Below are 21582 nucleotides of genomic sequence, written 5' to 3' on the forward strand. Positions count from 1 at the left end.
GACACTATTCAAAACCTTTATGAAATCAAAGCCCACCCCAGAGACCCATGTGGCCATGGTACCTACATCAGTGGCATGGGACAACGCCCGTCAGTCATATTCTGCAAGCTTGAGCTGAAGAACGGACTGGTGGTCTGTGACAAGCTGCCACAGTGCTATGCCCACATCTAGTTTCAACTTTTCACCAAGGTGCCAGTTTCCTACAACTCATCTACCACGCAACATGCACAGATCTTCAGAGAAATGATGTAAGCTGAGAGAGGACAAGGCTTGGGAGAATGCATTCTTGGCAGGTTCTTAACTGGTGACGAGCTTTTCTCTCCACCTACCTGCCCATACCTAGCTCAACACCAAATACCTATCCTGAAAAGCAGAGTTCCTTATTCAGGAGGGCAGGGAAACCCCTGGGATTTCTTCCTGAGGGTAGAGATCAGCCTGGTCGGATGTCTCTTCCACATACTGTGTGTTTGTGGTTGTAACTGGGTGTTGGGGAGGAAGGAGTGTAACAGGCCCTTAGTGACTCATTAAGGTTTCTCCCTTATCCCAGGAGTCCCAGGTGGCGTGAATATGGTGCCAAGTGGATTGGCTGGCGCCTCTGCCCTTCCTAGAGACAGCAACAGGGCTCTAGGGTACACTAGGGTGTGTCTGCGTGTGTTGGCTTATTCAAAGCCCTGGGGCTCTCAAACTAACCCCCAGAAACAGCCAGTGTCAAGGTCTACAAAAATATAAGGATTTATTATCCAAAAATGAGCCTGGGGCATTGAGTGGGAAAGGAGGGCTGGAAACCAGAGTGGGCTTGTGAGTTGCCCAGACTCCTCAGTTGAGACCATGTAGAGAGAGGGAGAGAGGGAGGCAGATTTGGCTGAGGTTTAGAGGTGTGAGCAGCAGAAGGGTAATGCTAGAATGCGTTCAGCCGCTGCCAGCAGAGGGACCACTTTGCATGACAGCCTGTAGAGAGACAGAAACAGAGATGTTGGTAGGCCCAAGTGCAAGAGTAGGAACAGACATTATTAGGACACCCTTGGAGCCCATTCTAAGGCAGGGATTGCAAGCTGAAACAACACAGAGACCAACAAATAAGGGAAGCTAATGGGGCATAAGGAAAATTTAAAAAAACAAACAAACAAAAACAGGAGACTATGAAGAAACGGGCACTATTTCTCAGCTACCCAAGCAAGAGCAGGTGATTACTGATTTTTGCCAGATGAATGTTGCCTCTTGGTAGCCAGTCATCTTTGTTTTTCTTGAGAAGTTAGGAATACTGAGTATTTTGTGGCCCTATCTGGACTTCTATATTGGTAACTAATATTTTTAAAAAGAAGAATGTGCTGAGAGCCAAAGACACATCTGGAGCCCTCAGTCCCATGGCGTGAAGTGAGCTCCTCCAGTTTGGCTGCTAGTAGGAGGCCTAAGAGGTCCTGGGTTTCTCAAAAGGCAGCTAGAATTCTCAAATTCACTCCTCTCAGGGTAATGCTGATCTCAGGGTCCTCTCCAGAGGACCCAAAATCTGGGACAGAAGAGCTCCATAGTACTATAATAACATCCAGCCCTCTTGCTCTAGACTCAGCTTTCATTTACTAGGTTAGACCCTTGCTCTTGACCACACTTATTCTTCTCAGTCTATACCTGCCTCCAAGTCTTGGCGAGAAAGTAGGACACTCCTCTGCCCAGCCCAACAGGGCATCACGGTCCTCCATTTCATGCCTGCTGGATTCCACGGCCTCAGGTGGCCCCCTTCACAGAAGAGGGGGGTAAGGGAGGATTTAGGAAATGGAACGGGGTTAGATGTGGCCACTCCTTGTTAAAAAGTCCAGAGAATCTAGAGCCAACCAGACCAGCTGGTGGCAAGAGACCATGGAGCCCAGCTCCTCCCTGGATGGTAGGTGGTAACGCCCACCCCAGACAGGCCTGGGCCCGAAGACCAGGGTCAGTGGAGTGTGTCTGACCCAGATTGGAAGCTATGCCTCATGAGGCTTGGGGTCAGGGGCGAACCCTCGGGCACTGGGGAGGGTCCGAGAGGATCAGGTTCTGAGGGATAGGGCGGCATCACGGCGCATCTCAGCTCTGAGGGAGTGGCCCCTGTCTCCACTGTCCCCACAGTGGCTGGACAGTGGACCACAGCGAGTGTGGTATCCTGGAGACCCGGTGGTGGTCCAGATGCATGAGGAGAGGTATACGGTGGCCTCTGGTGGGGGCAAGGAAGGTCTGGGAGCCAAGCTGAGTTAGCCAGGTGGCTTGGGGGGCCCAGCCTTGCCTGCAGGAGGCCCATCACTTGCCGCAGCTCCCGGCTCAGCTGAGACACTTCCTGATTGAGACGGGAGATCTGTTGAAAACGTAGCAAAGTGTCTCACGGATGCCAGAACAATAGCCAGGCTCACCCCTCATCCCCCATACTAGTTTACAAAATTCTTCAACCACTGTCTGCTCACAGCCACGTGAGAAGAAAGAGCAGGGACTATAATACCCCAGGGGTAAGTACCCCAGTTTATTTCCAAAAAGGATTTTTAGCCGCAGACACTGCTGCCCCCAATGCCTTGCTTTTTTATGTATTTATTTAATCTGTGTGTGACACACAAACATGCACGAACGAGCTCACACACGCACTTGAATGCAGGTGATCCTCGAGGCCAGAGGTCAACACTGGATAGCTTCCTCTTATCACTCTCTACAGGTTTGTTTAGTTTTAGTTTGGGGTCGGTTTGTTTGTTTTGAGACAGAGCCTCACTGGATGGTGGGGGCACACACCTTTAATCCCAGTACTCTGGAGGCAGAGGCAGGCAGATCTCTGAGTTTGAGGGCAGCCTAGTCCACAGAACAAGTTCCAAGATGGGGGCAGGGAGGGAAGGAAAAAAAAAAAAAAAAAAGACTGAGATACAGTTTTTTGTCATTGAACCTGGAACTGACCAGTCATCTAGAATGGCGGACCAGCATGTTCCTGCCTGCATCCCTTCCCCAACACTGGTGTTACAGACATGCCTGGCTTTTCTGGAGAGATCAGAACTCAAGTCCTTAAGCCTGTGTGGCAGGTACTTTACCAGTTAAGCCATCTCCTTGAGACTGTCTCAGATGGCTCAGGCTAACCTCAAATTTGCCATGTAGCCAAGGATGGTCCTGATCTTCTTTGCCTCTACCCCTGCAGTTTTAGGGTTACAGGTATAACTCTCCCTTCATCCTTTGCTCATCGCACGCATGCACACACACACACACACAGGTGTCTTCATGAGGGTTTTCCAAACCTCAGTGAGGGTAGAGAAACTTGTCAAAATGCAGAGTTCTTGGCCCCACCCCAGACATTCCAAACTGGTTAAGGCCCAGGAACCTGTATTTTAAAAGGTAGTTCTGACACAAACTCAGGTATGTGAATCGAATCACTGGCCTAGAGCTGAGGGCAGCCTGAGGCAGGGAACAGAAGGCAGACTTGCCATTAACCATGATCCAGAGATAGCTCTAGGCCCTGCTCTGGCCCAGGTGCCACCTCTCTGGGCTACCTGGTGTTTATCAGAACTGAAGGAAGGTAACTCCCAGGGGCTGGGCTTGGTAGCTGTGTGGTGGCAGTACCGAGATCCCTTGGGGAACAAGTAGAGGCTGTGCCTAGCCTAGGCATATAGAATATGGGCTCTTCCTGGCCAGGGTTCAGCCATGTGGGAATAGGTCCTCTAAGCCTAAAAGCCTCTCAGCTTCCCTATCCACTAACCCTCCCCCAACACACACACACACACACACACACACACACACACACACACACACACACTCCACATTTTCCATGATTGGATAAAGAGAAAAGATTTGAGCCTTGAGCATTAGACTTGGTGTTTGGTTGGATGGTCCCAGGCTGTAAATGGAGACCCAGTTCTGGGTGGAAGAGGTGTCAGTACCTGAAATGCAGCAGGGACTGGGCCAGAAATGTGTGCACTCTGTCTCATCCTCACACTTCTGGGAAGGACAAATTATTTTTTCAATTTATGTATCTATTTATCTATTTTGGTTTTTCAAGACAGGGTTTCTCTGTGTAGCCTTGGCTGTTCTGAACTTGCCTTGTAGACCAGGCTGGCCTCAAACTCACAGAGATCTGCCTGCCTCTGCTTCCTGAGTGCTGGGATTAAAGGCATGCACTACCAACCCCCAACATATTTGTTTAATTTTTCTTCTTTTTTTTCTCCCCCCCCCCATAAGCTCCTCCCTCCTCCCCTCCTGATCCTACCCTCCCTCCCCCTTCTTCATGCATGCCCCTCCCCAAGTCCACTGATAGGGGAGGTCCTCCTTCCTGCTGATCTTAGTCTATCTTCTTTTTTAAGATTGATTTATTTACTTACTATGTACACAGTGTTCGGCCTGCGTGTATACCCGCATGCCAGAAGAGGGCACCAGATCTCACTATAGATGGTTGTGAGCCACCATGTAGTTGCTGAGAATTGAATTCAGGACCTTTGGAAGAGCAGCCAGTGCTCTTAACTGCTAACTCATCTCTCCAGCACCCCCTCCCCTTTTTCTCTTTGGTTTTTTGAAACAAGGTTGGCTGTCCTAGACTGGCTTTCTAGACCAAGCTGGCATCAAACTCAAGAGAGATCCAATTGCCTCTGCCTCCCAAGTGCTGAGATTATAGGCTATTTGATTTTTCAAGACAGGGTTTCTCTGTGGAGACCTAGCTGTCCTGGAACTCTGTAGAGCAGGCTGGCCTTGAACTCAGACATTGCCTGTCCCTGCCTCCCAAGTGCCAGAATTAAAGGCTGCGTTACCACTGCCCATATAACCACATATTTTTCTAACTTTTAGGGGAGGAAACAGAAGCTCAGCATGGCTGTGGGATTTCTCCAGAGTGATTTAGCTGGTGTGACTAACAGAACACAGGCCTCTAGCTGGCTCCAGAACATGACCTGCTCCCCTCCGACCCCAGGACAATATTCTCTGGGGTTGGAGGGGAAGAACCAAGCCAAACCCACCTCCTTGTTCAACCTGCAGACCTTTTCCTTCACTTCCTCTGCTGCCTCTGTGGCCAGTTCCCGGCTGGGCCTGGGGCCTACAGGCAGAAGGGAGTAAAGAGATACAGATGAGTTTGAAGAGCAAAAATACCCAAGTCCCCACACCTCTCTCTTGCTGGACAAGCAGAAAGCAAGGAATAGAATGTTCCGGTGTCAGAGAAATGGGGAGTGCTAGGAAGTCACTTCTCTCCTCCCATCATATGGATTCTAGGGGTCAAACTCAGTTCATCAAGCTTTACCATTGAGCCAGTGGCTCCTTACAGTCTATTTAAGAAGTAGTCAAAGTGTCCCCTCCATTCCCACCACCGAGTCCTGTTCACTCAGTTGTAGAACTCGGCACAGAATTCTAGAATTGTTCAATCTGTGAGCACAGGTGTTCCTCTCCTCCCTACCCCCAGCTAAAATGTTGGCAGGATTTGGTTTGACTGTGTGTTCCTAGAATGGCATGCATTCCTTCAGCAGAATCTGGTTTACCTGTATATCCCACAGATGTCCCGTAATACATGTGTCATGGGGTGGATGGATAAATGGATGGATGGATGGATGGATGGATGGATGAGATGGATGGGTGGGTGGATGAATGAGTGGATGATAGGCCAGGTGAATGGATGGGTACATGAATGGACAGATGGGTATGTGAATAGAAAGGTGGATGGGGACAGATGGATAGATGGATGGGTGAAGGGATAGATAATTGGGCAGACAGATGACTGACTGACTGTGAAATGAAGTCACAGTGGCTCCTTACTTGAAGGGGCAGCTTGTGAGCGAATTCTGGTGGGCTCTGGCCTCTTGCTGAACCGGAATGTAGGGGCCTCAGCCGGGTTACTGGAGTCCTCAATGCCATCCACGATCCTGGGGGTAGAGTAGCATTCATCAGTACCATAGGGAGGGTGTGGGGCCAGGCTAGAGCAGGCAGAAGGTGAATGAGGACAGCAGAGGCAGGAAAGTAGGGAAGAACAGTGGTCAAAGCGAAATGGGATTGCAAGCTGTGGTTGGAAAGGCGGGGTTGGCAAATGGGGCAGGGACAGTAAGGAGCACTGGTTGGAACGCTGGGAATGGAGCCCAAAGAAGGTTCTGGAAGCCAGCAGGGATATGGGAAAGGCAAGGAAGGCTGGCATCTCACCGGGGACTGAGGTCCGGAGGTCCAAATGTTCCCAGTGGGGGAATGAGGAGCTGGGGGGGCTTCCAGGCAGCAGAGCCCCTGGGAGGGCCGTGCAGGGAGGGACCCTGACCCCGGCCAGCCAGGGCAGGGGAAGGAGATGGGGACAGGGAAGGAGAGGAGACGAGGGCTGAGAATGGGGGCAGCTCCTCGCCCAAAAGGCTGACCAGGGACCCCCGAGGTCGTGCCGGACTGAGGTTGGGCAGCAGGAGGGGCCGACGGGGCTTGGGACCAGCCCCAGGCTCCATGCCACCCTCAGCTTCTGTGATGGATGGCAGAGTCTTGTCCGAAGAGGAACCAAGAGTGTCAGATCGTGACTGCGGGAAAAGGGGGCAGCAGTTGTTACTGTACAGTGGACAACAGGACCCTTCAGGATGGAATCCCTGGCACCACAATCTTCTTTCCATCCTCTCTTTCTTCTCCCTGTGGCCGGGTAGCCAAGGAAAGCTGTCCCCCTCCCGACCTCTCCACAGAACAACCTCACCCCGCCCAGATGTGGTGATTACCTGGGAGAGGCCAGGAGAGCGTGAGAAGCGGCCGAGGCCCTGTGGAGACAGAATGGGGGTTCAAGCTGACTCCTACCTCTGCACTCCCCTGGTACACCCCCTCTTCACCCTACCTAACAGCGTTAAGGGGTTGAGTGCATGAGTGGGAGACACTGGGACAATAGCAGAGGAGAGGAACCTCTGTGTGTGTGTGTGTTAGGGGGGAGGGTTATGACACCAGTTCAGAGAGGGACATAAAAGGAGGAGTTGGATGTTCATCAAGCTAAGATGAGGCTAAGAGGTGCTCAGCAAGAGTAGAAGGTTGTGAGAGATTGTCAGGGGCTGGGAAGATGGTAGGTGTATATGAAGCAACAGAAGAGGGTAGTTGGAGTTAAGAGGTGATGTTTTTAGGGAGGAGAGAGATTCAAGAGGAGATCTGTTTTGAAGGAAGGTACCTCGGTGGGGGCAGCAGCCCACACGGTGCCTACGTACATTGTTTTCAGAGCCTTGGCGCAGGTTGACCGTTAGGTCCCGGGGTAGGCCGGCCCGGAAGGCAGCACCATACTCCGGATACAGCCTCAGGACCTCGGCCAGCCCTCGGCTGCTCAGCTGCTGCAGGCCACAGTAAGTCAGTGCTTTCACATCAGCGCTGGTCTTCAGCACGCAGCTGGGGCCTGCCCCTGACCCAGGCTCCTGCCCCAACTCAGGGATGTCTGCCCCAATCAAGTCCCCCTTCCCTATGGATAAAGGAAGGGGACAGTTAAGAGGGATGAAGGGAACGCTGGATATCAGTGGGAGACGGTCAGTATATTTAAGGATGGTTGAAGGTGCATTAATGAAGTTCATTGGAAGAGGGAATCAGGGAACTTGGAAAAGGCCGATAAAGAACGGCCAGCGAAGCTGGGCAACAGCTAGTGGGAGATGCTAAAAGTGCTGGAGAAATGACCAATAGAATCAGATGATCAATAAAGAGTGGTCCCAGGGGCCAGTTAAAGGGTGAAGGTCAATAGGTTTAGAGTCATTGGGGAAGGGACAATGGAACTGGAAGATGATGCAATGGAAAAGGGTGAGTGATGGTCACTGAAGAAGGGCCAGTGGATTAAGGGTGGCCAAAGAGTTAGGGGAGAGTAGGGGTGATGGCCAAAGGGGAACTAAGAGGGTGAAGGGAATCAAGGAAGAATATTCTTCAGTAGTCATTCTAGGGACTCATTAGGGGTCTCCCATTCCCTGAACCCCAGGCTATTTCCAAGGCCTCTGGGAAAGGTCTCAGGATGGGCAGTGTGTGGTGGTGGGGACCTCACCGAGGATGGCCAGCACCATGTTGTCTCGGAGCACCTCAAGCGAGCCGGAGCAGACATAGTAGTGCGCCTGTAGGGCGTCCCCCCGGCGCAACAGGTACTCCCCAGGAGCACAAAATGAGGCCTTGATGTGCAGGGAGAGGGCCCGAAGGCAGCCCCTGCTAGCTGCTCCAAACAACGGCAGCTGCAGGATCTCCCGATTCAGGTGCATAGCAATGTCAGCCCGCAGCTCGTCTGGGAAGTCACGCAGTAACTGCATAGGAGGCAGAGGTCATTCTGGCCATCCCCCTGCAATCACTACTCACATCTACAAATGAGTTGGGCTGTCCCCAAGGCCAGGGTGCCAACTTGTCCTCTCTTTAAAGTTACCCACCCACTGGACCTTCAGGAAGACTTTTTTTTTTTCTCTCTCTCTCTAGCCTCAATTTTCTTTGCCATGTTGATCACTGAATCTAACTCCTGGGCAGAGACCAAGCCTTCTCTCTGGGTACCTCACATGGCTACACACACTGAGCACTCATCGATTCTGATGGCTTAATTCTGTGTAGTCAAGAGTGGTCCTTGGTGGGTCAGACTTCAACTGGGAATTGGGAAAGTAAGAGTCATCTTTGTTCTTACATTCCTGAGGACTCTGGACCTCTATTTCTCATCTCTGGGCCTCAGTATCCCTATCTGTAAAAAAATGCAGGCTTGTGCTAGGTCTGGATTATTTATCAGTTCTCTCCACATTTCCCTCATAATATCATGGAGCCCCCCTCAGCAACTCTGTCTTGCTGGCCTCTTGTTGTCCTGCCTGGGCCCTGGGAAGGGGCTCCCTTCCAATTTTCCTCCCTTATCTCTGGTGTTCCTTCCTCATCTCTTCCCGAGCCTCCTCGTATAGCCCATCCCCTCAACGCACTTCTCCATTGTCCCCATATGGCAACCAGCCCGTCTTCAACGCTCCTCATGGCTGGAAGCCCTAATGTTGGGTTTACATATCTATTTACAACTACCTGATGGACAGCGTCCACCTGAGTCTGCCATAGACACTGTATACTTGTGGCGGCTTAGCCCTGGACTCTCAACTTCATCCCTAAGTTCAGCATCCCTTCATCTCATCCCTTGACCCCAAGCCAGACCTGGGCATCACTGTGAGCTGCTCTCTTGCAACTGACTAGAAAGTACTTACTCAGGGCTAGAGAGATGACTCAGAGGTTAAGAGCACTGACTGCTCTTCCAGAGGTCCTGAGTTCAATTCTCAGCAACCACAGTGGTGGCTCACAGCCATCTACAATGAGATCTGGTGCCCTCTTCTGGCATGCAGGTGTACATGCAGACAGAACACTGTATACATAATAAATACGTCTTGTTTTTTTTTTTTAAAGATTTATTCACTTATTATTTATACAGTATTCTGCCTGCATTTGTGCCTGCAGTCAAGAAGAGGGCACCAGATCTCTTTATAGATTGCTGTGAGCCACCATGTGGTTATTGGAATTGAACTCAGGACCTTTGGAAGAGCAGCAAGTGCTCTTAACCTCTGAGCCATCTCTCCAGCCCCCAATAAATATGTCTTTAAAAAAAAAAAAAGATAGAGAAAGTGCCTGCTCTTGTGGATCCTTTCCCAGCAAATTCCTCCCATCCCTTCCTCCTCCACCGTCTGCCACACCCCATCTTAGAAGGCTGGCAGAATAAAACTGCAAACTCAAGACTATCTGCTCTCTGAGGCTGAAGCTGCCCAAGCTCCAGCTCTGGCACTGGTACCCCTCCAATACAACCTCCCCTTCTCCAAGGTTCACTCAGCTACTTTCAGATCCTTGAGCTCATTCACTCTGCTTTACCAGCACCCATGAATCTAGTTTTTTGTTGGTTTGTTTTGTTTGTGTGGTTTTGTTTTGTTTTGATTTGGTTTTTTCCTTGCATGGTCTTCTCATAGCAGACCGGTTCTTTTGACTCTAATGTACCCCTTCTTCTGCCACCTCCGTGTCTCCTCTAGGCTCAGACTCAACGTCACTCCTGTATGGTTCCATTCACTACGTGCTTCTCTCTACCTGTCTCCCTCTCTCGCCTCTCTCGGGGTCTCCTTTAGAGCTCAGGCTGCATGTAACCATCTCTAGCTACCCCCAGCCTCCAGTGTGTTCAGGACATAGAGAACGAATGGGAAATGATGGCTTGGCCCACCACGGGACTGGGAGAAACTGAAACCTACCATGATGGAGAAACCGAGGCCCAGAGAAGGCAAGATGTCTACCCAAGTCCAGGCTGAAGCATTCTGCTTCCTTTCAACCTCCATGTTCAGGCATCAAAGAAAGGGATTTGGATTTGGCTGGGTGCACATCCTTGCTTAGAGCCCTGGGCCTCCCTAGACCCTGGTTGCCTCCGTTCCAATCGTGAAGAGGCAGTACCCCTTCCCCACTGCGCGACCACGCGGCAGGAGGCCCTGCTCGGCCCTACCTCGTTGGCATCGATGCCGCTGTTGACCGCCCACGTCGTCTGGAAGTACTCGAGCATGCGCTGCTTGAGGGGGCGGGGCAGGCGATGCACCCGGATGAAGTCCTTGAGATCCTTCATGCGGCTGTGGTAGAGCGAGCGTCGGGAGTACATGCGCTGGATGATGGCCGTGACGTTCCCGAACACGACTGCGTGCATCAGCGCTGCAGAGGTGGTAACCCACAGAACATCAGGCGCCCTCGCCCCTCCATTTACTCCCTGTGCCCTCCCCACCCCGATCACCCTGCCTTGCAGGGGTCTCAAGTTCTGAGGAGGCCCAGGAGAGCTGGGAGCGTCCCGTGAGCATATCTAGCAATCAGAGGCAGGGGAAGGAGGTGACGATCCATAGGTGAAGCAGACCTATACTCCTCTCAGCACCTCCTTAGGTCATGACCTTGGGTATTTTACCCCTAGAAAGAGGTCCCCTGTTTTGTTTTTTGGGGGGGGGAGAAGGGGCACAGTCGTGGCCAGCAAAGAAACGTCTGTGGATGAACACATGACTGTGTGGACGTGGGTGGGCACCTTGCTTTCTCTGAGTCTCAGTTTGTTTCCCTGTGCACAAGCCTGGATTCCCGGGCCCCCTGGGAATAGAGGGTCTGGCCTCACCGCCTATGAGCATGGTGCAGATGGAGAAGATCTTCTCAGCGTCGGTGTTGGCACACACGTTGCCGAAGCCTACGCTGGTGAGGCTGCTCAGCGTGAAGTAGAGCGCGGCGATGTAGGCGCTGCGTCGAGAAGGTCCACCTGCCGAGCCGTTGACGTAAGGCTCCTCCAGCCGCTTGCCCAGCTCGTGCAACCAACCTGAGTTATGGAGGGATACGAGAAATCACGGCCGGCTACCCAAGCGCTGGAGAAAGCGTTGCTCTTGACCTGATCTGCTTGTTTGACCTTGGAGACACATTTACAGAGGAGACAGGCGAATGCGTAGCAACTGGGACAAGGAAACGTGCTGAGCAGCTGTGACTGGGCCTGGAGGCCATGAGCTGGCTACAGTTACACTCCAAGGCTACCCTCGGCTACAGGGTAGCCCCATTGACTCCCTGGTATGTTTCTGTATGTTTCCAGTGTGTGTGGCAGGGAGGATACTGAGATCTGACCCAGTCAGGGCTGTCCGGGCCATCACCTGTAAACACTGTCAAAGGGAAGGGAAAACAAGCCATTACAGGTGGAAGTCAAGCACTAAAACAGAGTGTATTAGAAATCACAGTTTAGGGGGAGCCAGCATGGATCCTAGGGATATTGTTCTCTTAGGACATGAGATATTTTTTGGTTGAGGCTGAGAGAATAGAAAATTCACCTTGGGGAAGGAAAGGAAGTTGGGGCCTCCCAGGGAAGAAAATATGTATACGGCCCAGAGTGAGAAAGCAGCAGGTGCTCGGTCCAGGAGGACAGCTAGTGTACAGGGGCTGAGCAGGAAGAAGGAAAGTGGTGGAGACACAGATCACACAGGGCTGCCTTGTATGCATGGCCACCAAGAATGGACTTAAGTTTGCGGCCAGTGTGGAGCGTAATGGCCCACGTAGAAGCTGGGAGTGGAGCAGTGTCTATTCTTTTAAAAAAATTATTATTATAGATTTATTTATTTTATTTATGATGTATATGAGTGTTTGCCAACATGTTATGTATTTGTACTGTGTGTGTCTGTGTCGCTTGCACAGGTCAGAAGAGGACACTGGATCCCCTGTGATCCACCTATCTATCATTGGGGTGTTGGGAACTGAACTCAGGTCCTCCTCAGGGTCAACAAGTGCTCTTAACCCTTGAGACCATCGTAGGGGTCATGGAGAAAGGAAGGTGGGGTAGACCGGACAAGGTAGTGGTGACAGAGACCATGCCAGATCCGAGTGCTGGGTCAGTGTGGGCAGAAAGAGAGGGAGGTGTCAAGGACTGTGCCTAGGACCTGACCTACTTTTCAAGGAGACATTTAGGGTCTGGATCTGCCTCATGACCAGGGGCTCCATTAATGGCGTCTAAGGAAGGCTTGATGATGGCAGAGACCAAGCTTTTCTGAGCTTTTACACACACTGAGTCCTTTGTTCAAAATACTCTCTCTTCATCCATGCATTTCCCCTATTGCTGATCTTGATCTCCTTTCCTGCTAGGCTAGAAGTTTTCCCCTAGGCAGGGCCATTGTCTTCAAACCAGCGTCTCCGCACTTGATCCAGAAGAGACACAGGGCATTTTATTTCATGGCTAGAGGAATATGGGATCAGGAGATGTTGAGTCCTGGTAGCATTAGTTTGGGGATAGGACAGGTAGCAAGTGACAGTCTGGGGCTAGTGTCTCACCAATGTCCCAGAGCAGCGGGTCATTGGCCTCCATCTCTCGGCGCCCGATGACATACCAGACGCAGGCCATCCAGTGGGCAAGGAGTGCAAAGACGGACATGAGCAGCGTGAGCACCACCGCGCTGCACTGAGAGTACCGCTCCAGCTTCTGCAGCAGCCGCAGCAACCGCAGGAGCCGTACTGTTTTCAGCAGGTGCACCAACGAGGTCTGCGGGAGGACATGGGGGAGGCTGTCAGCAGGCACACCTCCCCAGAGCCCTCACAGAGCTCCACCCCCACCCAGGTCCTTCCCACCAGGCACCCCGGGGCCCGGAGGCAGATGCAAAAATAACTGTCGGTGCTGTCCTGAGAAAGTGACTAGAAAATGCATCGGGAGAGAATAATTAACCTAGCCACTGAGGACCACACTGTGCCACCACCACTATGCCAGGCACTCATAATCCTCATGAAAACAGACAAAACCACCTTTGAGCCTTTGGTCCAGTTATCATCCCAGGTCCCAAATTTGCTGATAAATGAACTAGGGCTCACAGAAGCTGGTGGCTTTGCTTCAAGGTCACAGGCCAAGGAAATAATGAAGCTGTAACTCAGGTTTAAGATGATGGACACCAAGTCCATTTGGGAATAAGCTGCCTCACAGGACTCCAGGATGATACAGGAGGAAAGCCTGGTCAGAGCTGATGAGGATGGGGTAGACTGACCTATTGAAGACTCCTATTCAGAGTCCCACTGTCCTGGGAACCATCAAGTGGGGGTGGCAACTGGCATGGAGAAGGGTAATGAATGGAATGGGGACCAATAAGGGGCCTAAGGACTACCAAAGGCAAAGGGCTTTTCCCCTTGTAGGTCAGCTACAGATGAGAAGGAAACAGGGCCGGAGGACACCTGCTGTGAGCTAGAGGTTGGTGGAGCCATGCCATCTAGCAAAGGGCCCTGTAAACATTTGTTAATCTTACTGCTATGGGGAAAGGAACTCAGGGACCAAACCCAGAACCTTATACATTCTAGACAAGTTTTTTTTTTTGTTTTGTTTTGTTTTAAAACAGTGACACCCTATCCCTGAATCTGCTGTGTTTGTTATAGCTCTGAACACTTCAATAAGGCCTTCTCATACGACAGACAGGGAGTAGGTTGGGGGCTTAGTGCATAGAACAGCTTGGCAGCTAGAGCTGTAGGCTCTAGGGCTCCGTGTAAAGGCCCTCACCACCCTTTCAGGCAGCTCCGTGGAAGAGCATACCGTAGAGCCCTGGCATTCATTACAGTGCTCCAGAACCACCGTGCACATGTCTAATGTGAAGTGAAGGGGCTAGGAAGGAGGAGGCCCTGGTTCTCCAACACGGACCACTAAACACACCTACCTCTAGTCCCAGAACACCTGGCTCCCTAATTTGAATCCCCAAACTTCAGGGCTCCCCAGAGTCGCTTTCTGCTGTGTCCCACACCTTTAGAGACCCTCCTCTCATTGTTTCTTAGCCGGAATGCCACTGGCATGACCCTTTTGACACCATCTAACGCTTGGGCATCTTCCCCTCTATTTCTGTTCTAGCTCTCTCAGGCTTCCAGGGTCGCTCCTCATCTCCCTTAAGCCGTACGTACATTTGGAGATCCTGGTTATCTGGGAAGCAGACTATATATGGAAAAGAATACTAGAGCAGGAATGTGGAGATGTGGTATGGATTGAGCTTCCATATCAACACTTGAGAAAAGGATTTAAGAAGCTTTCCTGAAGGGTTCCATATGACGTGTGTGAAAGTACAGTACTGATCTGTAAAATATTCCTAAAGGCACTGGAGGAGAGGAGAGAGCCTGAGAGGAGGCTCTCCACAGCACACCCTCTCCTGTAAGGACAGCTGTCTGCCAGGCTGACACTACCTGCTGGGCAAAGAGGCATGGCTAACAGGCCTGAGGACAGGCAGCCTTCTCTGAATGGCTAGGACCCCCAGGGCAGACAGACAGACACACACACGCACAGGTACGTACGCACGCACGTGTGTAGGAGCATGCACACACATGTGCACAGCCCAGGAGAAGGGGCCTACAGCCCGTTGGCGGCTAGTTAAATCCGGCTTCGTGTAGGTGGTTTCCTGCTATAGCTGAGTGCAGCAGGGAGAGCACACAGGAAAACTGTTCTCCACCTCTCCTCCCCCATGATGGCGAGGGGGCTTGGGGACACAGGGCAAGGCTGCCTCACCTTGGACTAGAAAAGACCTACTGTCTGGCTTTGTACTGACCATCCAGGGCCTCTCCAGACAGTCCCAAGTGAAGACGCAGGCGCAGGTACAGTGCCTGGCCCCTGACTTCCTGACTTGACTTGCTCTGCTCTTTCTCCAGCTTCTCATCCTTTGCTAGCCAAGTCCTGTTCATTCTTGGAGGCCCGGCTCTGCTCCCGCCTCCCCCAGGAACAGTTTATTCCCAGACCACCTCAGCCCCTGCTCAACTTGGATGCTTCTGCCCCCAGGTGCTGGGCTGATTTCAGAAGGGTTTTGCATATGCTGGGGTTCCTGCCCAGCTCTCCACAGCCAGCCCAGACCTCGTGAAGCGCTGCCATAGTGCGACTGCCAACTCCCATTCAGCAGTTCTGTGTCTGATGTTCTCCCTCCGGTATTCCTGCCTGTCTCACCAATCTGAGGGGGCTTTTGAGGAGGGCCAATTCCTTGTCTCTCCCCACCATAGTGACCAGGCCCCATGTAGTGTTTTGCAGACAGCTAAATGCTCATCAGTTGTTTGTGAAATACAAAGATGTGAAAAGTGCCACTCGTCTGGCACCCGACCAATGCCGCCTTGGTAGCCATAGTTAGCCTTCGTTTCTCTCAGCTTCCCTCAGAGATTGTGAGCTGAGTTCTCCAAGAGCACAGACCCTTTGGGTTCCTTCCCAGTCACTAGCTCAGGGCTGTGCCCATCGCAGGGTCAGAGAGACATGAATTGACGGGAGGACTATGGCTGGCTTTGTGGTTGCTCCTCTAATGGGAGAGGCTGGAGTTCAGATGCCAGGATGCATGGTGGGATGGGGGCCACTCACCACAGTGATGTTGAAGACATACAGAAGGTCAAAGGGCAAAGCAGCAATAAGGTCCACGAAGAACCAGGTGGCCAGGTAGTGGAGGCCAATGGAACGAGGAGCAGAGATCACCTGGCCTGACTGGGACACATAGGTGGTGCGGAAGTTCAGGATGATGTCTGCGGAATGTAAAGGCTGTTACCAGGGACCATGGCCTGGACCCTAAGGTCAGACCGCTAATGAATGGGGAAAGCTAGGTGTGAGCATTGGAGACCCAGAATGAAGGAGAAGGGCAGAATGAAGAAAGCTAAGACTCTTTGATCTATAAGGAGAGGCCACAAGGCTGAAAGCTGCAGGACACTGGTTACTATGGGACCTACAGGGTCTGGGGAAGGGGGATGTGTTAGGCTCCTCCCATTCTGAGGGCACACTTACGCCTTACTAGGCCCCTAGAACTCAGAACTACAAGGAGGAGACTATTCAAGCTAGGAAAGGGCCTGTAGACCCAGGATGGAAGGAGGCTTGCTACAGCGGGTCCCCACAGCCCACCCTCCAGGTTAGTAGAGCAGAGGGTCTGACCTAGGATGAAGAGCATCTCCACAGCGATGTCGCTGACAAGGGTGTGTCGGGAAGTGATGGGGGTGTCGTCATCACCCAAGAAGCAGACGTTGTAGGGGACGGTGACCGCAACGTAGAATGTGGCGAGGAGGATGAGGCCATCCCAGACAGCCTTGGGGATGCTGTAGTGGAGGAGGAGGCAGCGGGAGCCCCCCACGGAGGCCACTTTGTACTCAGGCACTGATGGCTTTGACTCAAACACGTTCTAAAGGGAGAGGGGTGGCGGTTGGGGACACTTGGGGGAAAGAGAAGTTGAGGCTGGGGGAAGGGAGAGTCAGGGATAGGGAAAAGGGGAAGGTAGGCATTGTAAGGGTAGCCAGAAGGGGGACAGAAGATATGGGAGGGGGAGTTCTCAGGTTGGCACCTGGCACTTTCGTCTCTGTACCAAGCTATTGCTCAGGTTCTTGTTTGTTTGTTTGTTTTTTGAGACAGGGTCTCTCTGGGTAGACTTGGCTGTCCTGGATTCACTTTGTAGACCAGGCTGGCCTCAAACTCACAGAGATCCATCTGCCTCTGCCTCACCGTGTGCTGGGATTACAGGCACGTGGCACTCCACCCAGCTCAGGCTCCTTTTTGTAATTGTTTCTTTTCACTTCTTCCTTTCCTTTCTTGTGCTAGGGACTGAACCTAGAAGCCTAGTGCTTTCCAGGAAGGCAGCCTATCACTCAGCTAAATCTCCACAAAACACCCTCAGGCTAGGACATTTACCTAATTGTCATAATCTCTTCAAGTAGGGCAAAGGTTGATCCATGTAAACACTGCTGATAAAGCAGGATTTCTTCAAAAGGGGCCTGAGGGTCATAACTTTTCTGTAGTTCTTTCTGAGCTCTAGGGACCAGGTGAGGGGTGAGTACTTCCCAGAGGGGGGAAGTTAGCACTGCTGATCCAGACCCTGTGGCCTTAACGGCTGCAGAAGGGGATGGGAGCCTCATTATTTGGCTTTGTCAGGATCCTTGGGGTGGCACATTGGGTGGGTTTTCTTCTTAGGATCACTGCAGCTTCTGAGTTTGTCCCTCACACTCAGGGGGAGGATCACCGCTAGAACCCCATCCCCAGTGACATCACCAGAGCAATGTCAATCACCTACTGGAGAAAAGGAAATGGGGGTGGAGGAGGGATTTGGGGGCCATATGAAAAGAAGCAGAAAGTAGTATATGGAAAATGGGTGGATGGAGGAACAAATCAACAGAGGGAGACTGAGCAGACAGGAAAAACAGGGACAAGGTAGCTGGGAATTAGGGCTGGAAGACTTGGAAATGTCTGTTGGGAGTAGAACTCACATTATTGGCCTTCATGCTTCCCTGGCCCCGGCGACCAAAGTGGCCAGTCAATCGGTGTAGGACGGTCCGGTTCTGCCTCCTGGTGGACCTAAGTCTAGAGCTAGTTCCCCTCCTCCCAAGAGAGTTTTCTATTGGGGGAAAAAAATTAGACAGATATGAGTTGAGGTGCATCCTAAGAGACTATGTGTGGTGCGGTCTACTGTGACCCCAACTTGTAGTTACCATGATTATTGTCCCCATGGATTCCTGGTGAGCCAAGTCCTGGGCCTCCGCTCTGAGTGATGTCCTTGAAGGAGAATAGGAAAAGCACAACCTCGCCCATCTCATTCTTGATGGGCATCATGTCCAGAAGACACCAAAAGGCTGAGCCTGTGGGCAACAGAGAGAGGGCAAGAGGTGTATGAGCAGCCCTTGTGCATGCCTTTGGTCCTCCTTGGTTCCTTCATGTGGTCAAAGGCTTTGGTAAAGGTTTAGGGCTGGGAGACACCCCAGAGATTTGTCACCTGGTTCCTTCCCTTTACAAATGGAGAGACCAAGGCCCAGAAAGAATCAGGTATGATCTCAGTCCTGCAACCAGCTTGGGGCTATGGAAGGATAAGCCCTTCTGCTTCTCTGTGCCCAGCAGACTCTGGGTGAGGCCTGGGCTTTGGGCAGATGTCAAGCAAGCCAGTTCGGGCTCCTCACCGTCCTTTCGGTAGAAGCATATTTCAGCTCGGTGTTCCTGGTGGCCCTCCAGGGCTTTTTGCAGCCGTTGCAGGGCTGGCTCACTGGTCTCTGGGCCATAGAGAAACCGGCAGCTACAGGTTTTCTGCATGACCTCGGTGCGGCCGTAGCCAGTGAGCTCACAGAAGCCGTCAGAGCAGTAGACGATGGGAAAACCCCGGGGGCCCTGTGCATTGGCCAGAAGGAAGTTGCTGTCTACAGGAGGGAGAAGTCAAGGTCAGGGCCAGGCCAAGATGGGAGATAACTTCCAGATAAACAACAGTTCCCTCAAGACATGGGCAGAGACCAGAGAGCTAGAAGCTTCCAGGTGATTCCTAATCTCCCGTTGAGATGTTCTGAAATGAGGACAAGAGGTAGAATCAAAAGGCAAGGACTCAGGGGTGGCCTAGAGTCTGTGCAGGGCCTGTTAGATGGCTTCAGAAGGAACCCCACAAGGCCATGCAGTCCTTGTTCCTGCCCACAAGCTGGGGAGCTGTGACTGCAGAAAGCAACATAGAATGGTAAAGGCGTGAGTCCCAGCTCTCACTTCCATCAACCTACAGAATGCGACTCTGGGCGAGTTAACCATGATGCCTATGCCTCAGCATCCTTATCTGCAAAGTGGGACACAGTGTGCCTTTCCCTCGTGGACGTGGGTTGCATCAGGTAACTCAGAAAGAAGGTCTCCTGGAACTCAGGAAGTGCTATGGTGAGGAAGGAAAAAAGATCCCCCCATAGTCACTCAGTTTTGGAAGCACATCCTTGGACAAAGGAGGGGAGGACAAAGATTCTGATGACAACGCACTTTCTTAGGATTAAACCAAGGGGCAGAACACTTCCAAACTCATAAACGTGTTTAGAGTGAGGGAAAGACGGGAGACACATCCTTTTTCTTGCCTTCCAGGAAATGCCGACTTTCTGATTATTATTTTTATTTTTTTAACTAGTTAACAGGGGATCTGTTCCTGATGCTCAAAGTCAAACGGGGAGAACTCAGCACCGGAACCTGAGTTGCTCCCTCTAGCTTCAGGCTGCGGGTGGGGGCATCCAGGGACAGGCTGAGTGTGAGACACGTTCAAGGACCCTAGAAGAGGGTGTATTGTCAGCGGATGAGGTGGCTGGTCTGGACACTGAAGGTGCCTAGGAAGCTCTGGGTCCTGGGCACAGCCTACTTCTTCCATCCCAGGGCCCCGTTGCCTCGGTGATTGGCGCTATGGAAACAAGGGAGTGGGGGGGGGGGTAGGGCCCTGGCGGCTCGGTTTCCGCCCTCGGCTACCGCTCCCCCACCCTCCTAATGCGGGCCAGGGTTTCGGAGAGGGACAAAGGCAGACCTGGGGGTTCCAGAGTTGGGAGAGGGAAGGGCGGGAGAAGAGGCTAGGAGGAAGCCGTGTGGCTGTCCAAGGTGCTGAACTCGGGACCGACGCTCAGGTGGGCTAGCGGGGAGGAGTTCCCTCGGTCTCACGTTCTTGCCCCGGCTTGGCATCACCCACTTCACACACGGATATCTCGTGAACTGGGGGCGCGTGACCTCACTGCAGACTAGGTCTTGCCAGGTCCTCTCTCTCTCTCTCTCTCCTCTCTCTCTCTCTCTTTTTTCCGGCCGAGGCAGCTGTAGTCATCAGTCCACTTTGCCCCGTGTCCACGACTCAGATGCCTCCACACACACCCCCAGCTCCGCTCTGCCCTGGAGTGGGTGGCTCCCAGGGCCCCTCCTCCGTCTTGTGGCACAGAAGAGCCGCTTTCGCCTCGAGTCACACCCCCCTAACCTTGTCTCCCCGTCTCCCTCCGCCCCAGCTCCCCACCCTGCTTCCTCGCCACGGCTTTAGGAGTTCCTGCAGCCCATTCTCTCTGGCCTGATCTCGCCGTATCCAGGATACCCACCCCGTCCCAAGGAGACCCGACCCAGCCCCGGCTCAACTCACGCGTGCCGTCAAAGCGGGTGGCGATGGTGTCCAGGAAGGTGTTTTGCGGGGCCAGCAACCCCTTCATGACCGGCATGGCCCCGGGTGCGGATGCCAGGCGTCGCGCGGGCTGTGTTCAGCGCGGCCTGGCCGGCGGGGGCGCGCTACCGGCGGGGCCGGGGCGCCCCATGCGCCGGCCTTGCCAGCTCCCCTCGTCTCGCCGCCACTGCCTCTCCGCTCTGAACCCGGTAGCTCCGAGCTCTGCTCCGCCGCAGCACTTCGGGAGCACTCCACCCCCACCACCCCACCTCCCCTCCCCACGGGTCAGGTTCTTCCCGGAGGGCTCGGCCCGCACCCACCACGTGGCCCCGCGCCGGGAGGGGCCGCCAGAGACACCCGCACCCCTCCCCGGTGGCCCTCCTCCCAGAGGGGAGCGGCCCACGCGTGTCTCCTGGGGAGAGAGACTCGGAGACACGCCCACCGTCGAGGCTCGCGCCGAGGAGGTGGGGCTTGCACGCTGGCCACGCCCCTCTCCCAGGGTGGCCACGCCCCGACGCGTGGTTCCCTGGCTGTTCCCGTGGCTCCACCTCCCGGGTTTCCCCGCGCGGCCCACGCTGAGGATGGTGTCTGGTCGACAGTGCCGCCTGCTGGAGTTGGGATGTTTCTTTCTTTCTTTTCTTTAAAAAAAAAAGGTGGTTACATTTCTTTATGTTGTGTGTGTGTGTGTGTGTGTACATGCCCCGCGCCAGTGTGGAGGAGGTCAGAGGGCAACATCCAGCGGTTGGCTCTCTCCTTGCACTTTGTGGGGTCCCCTGGACCGAACTCAGTTCTTCAGTCTTGATAGCAAGGGAGGGTCCTTCCCCCCCCCCCCCGCCCCCGAGCCCTCTTGCCAGCCTTCGTGTCTCTGCTCTTGAATTTTGCATTCTATCGCAGTTCTAGGGCTGCTACAGCAGAGTGACACAGACAGGATGGACGGCCTGAACAGTTCTGGGATTGTCTCATCAAGGTGTAAATAAAGCTGGACTAGGGGCTGGATCTCTCCTAAAGCTGTGAAGAGGAGTCTGTTCTATGCTGTCCTCTAGCGGGCTGCTGGTGACCTCTGGCATTCCTTGGCTGGTGGGTGCGGATGTCTGTGAGTTCGAGGCCAGCCTGCTCTACAAAGCGAGTCCAGGACAGCCAAGGCTACACGGAGAAAAGCTGCCTCAAAAAACAAACAACCAAAAAACCCGGTCCTATGCAATGGCTCCACAAACTTATACCTCCTTCCCGGTGTGACTTTGCTCACCCTCGGCACAGCCGGCCACCCTACAAACGCTCTGGAAGGCTCCTCGCGGAAGCTTCTGTGCCTTGCCTTTTCTGCAGCCTTCCGTGGAGCCCCGGCCGTCGCCGGGGAGGGGGCGGC

At 53.0% G+C, this 21582-nt stretch overlaps 1 protein-coding gene across 2 annotated transcripts; it reads right to left on the minus strand.

The window, feature by feature from the left end:
• Positions 1 to 707: 707 nt before the first annotated feature.
• On the minus strand, positions 708 to 20337 carry Kcnh4 (potassium voltage-gated channel subfamily H member 4). Of its 2 annotated transcripts, XR_008721591.1 has the most exons (17): positions 20202 to 20337; positions 18262 to 18495; positions 17800 to 17946; positions 17578 to 17705; positions 16259 to 16502; positions 15701 to 15858; positions 12682 to 12889; positions 11000 to 11194; positions 10358 to 10557; positions 7928 to 8177; positions 7119 to 7363; positions 6648 to 6686; positions 6106 to 6458; positions 5728 to 5834; positions 4941 to 5017; positions 1627 to 2323; positions 708 to 948 (listed from the first exon to the last, which is right to left on the minus strand). XR_008721591.1 is itself a non-coding variant. In XM_055619979.1 (16 exons), the coding sequence occupies exons 1-16, from the start codon at positions 20275 to 20277 to the stop codon at positions 1928 to 1930; spliced, it is 3057 nt and encodes a 1018-aa protein (XP_055475954.1). In that variant the 5' UTR covers positions 20278 to 20337; the 3' UTR covers positions 1469 to 1927. The 2 variants fall into 2 exon arrangements, 1 of the variants encoding a protein (XP_055475954.1); XM_055619979.1 differs by lacking the exon at positions 708 to 948 and having other exon boundaries at positions 1469 to 2323.
• Between the last annotated feature and the right edge of the window lie 1245 nt (positions 20338 to 21582).

This window comes from Psammomys obesus, unplaced genomic scaffold, assembly GCF_907164565.1.
Source record: "Psammomys obesus unplaced genomic scaffold, mPsaObe1.curated_primary_1811, whole genome shotgun sequence".
Taxonomy (NCBI): Eukaryota; Metazoa; Chordata; class Mammalia; order Rodentia; family Muridae; genus Psammomys; species Psammomys obesus.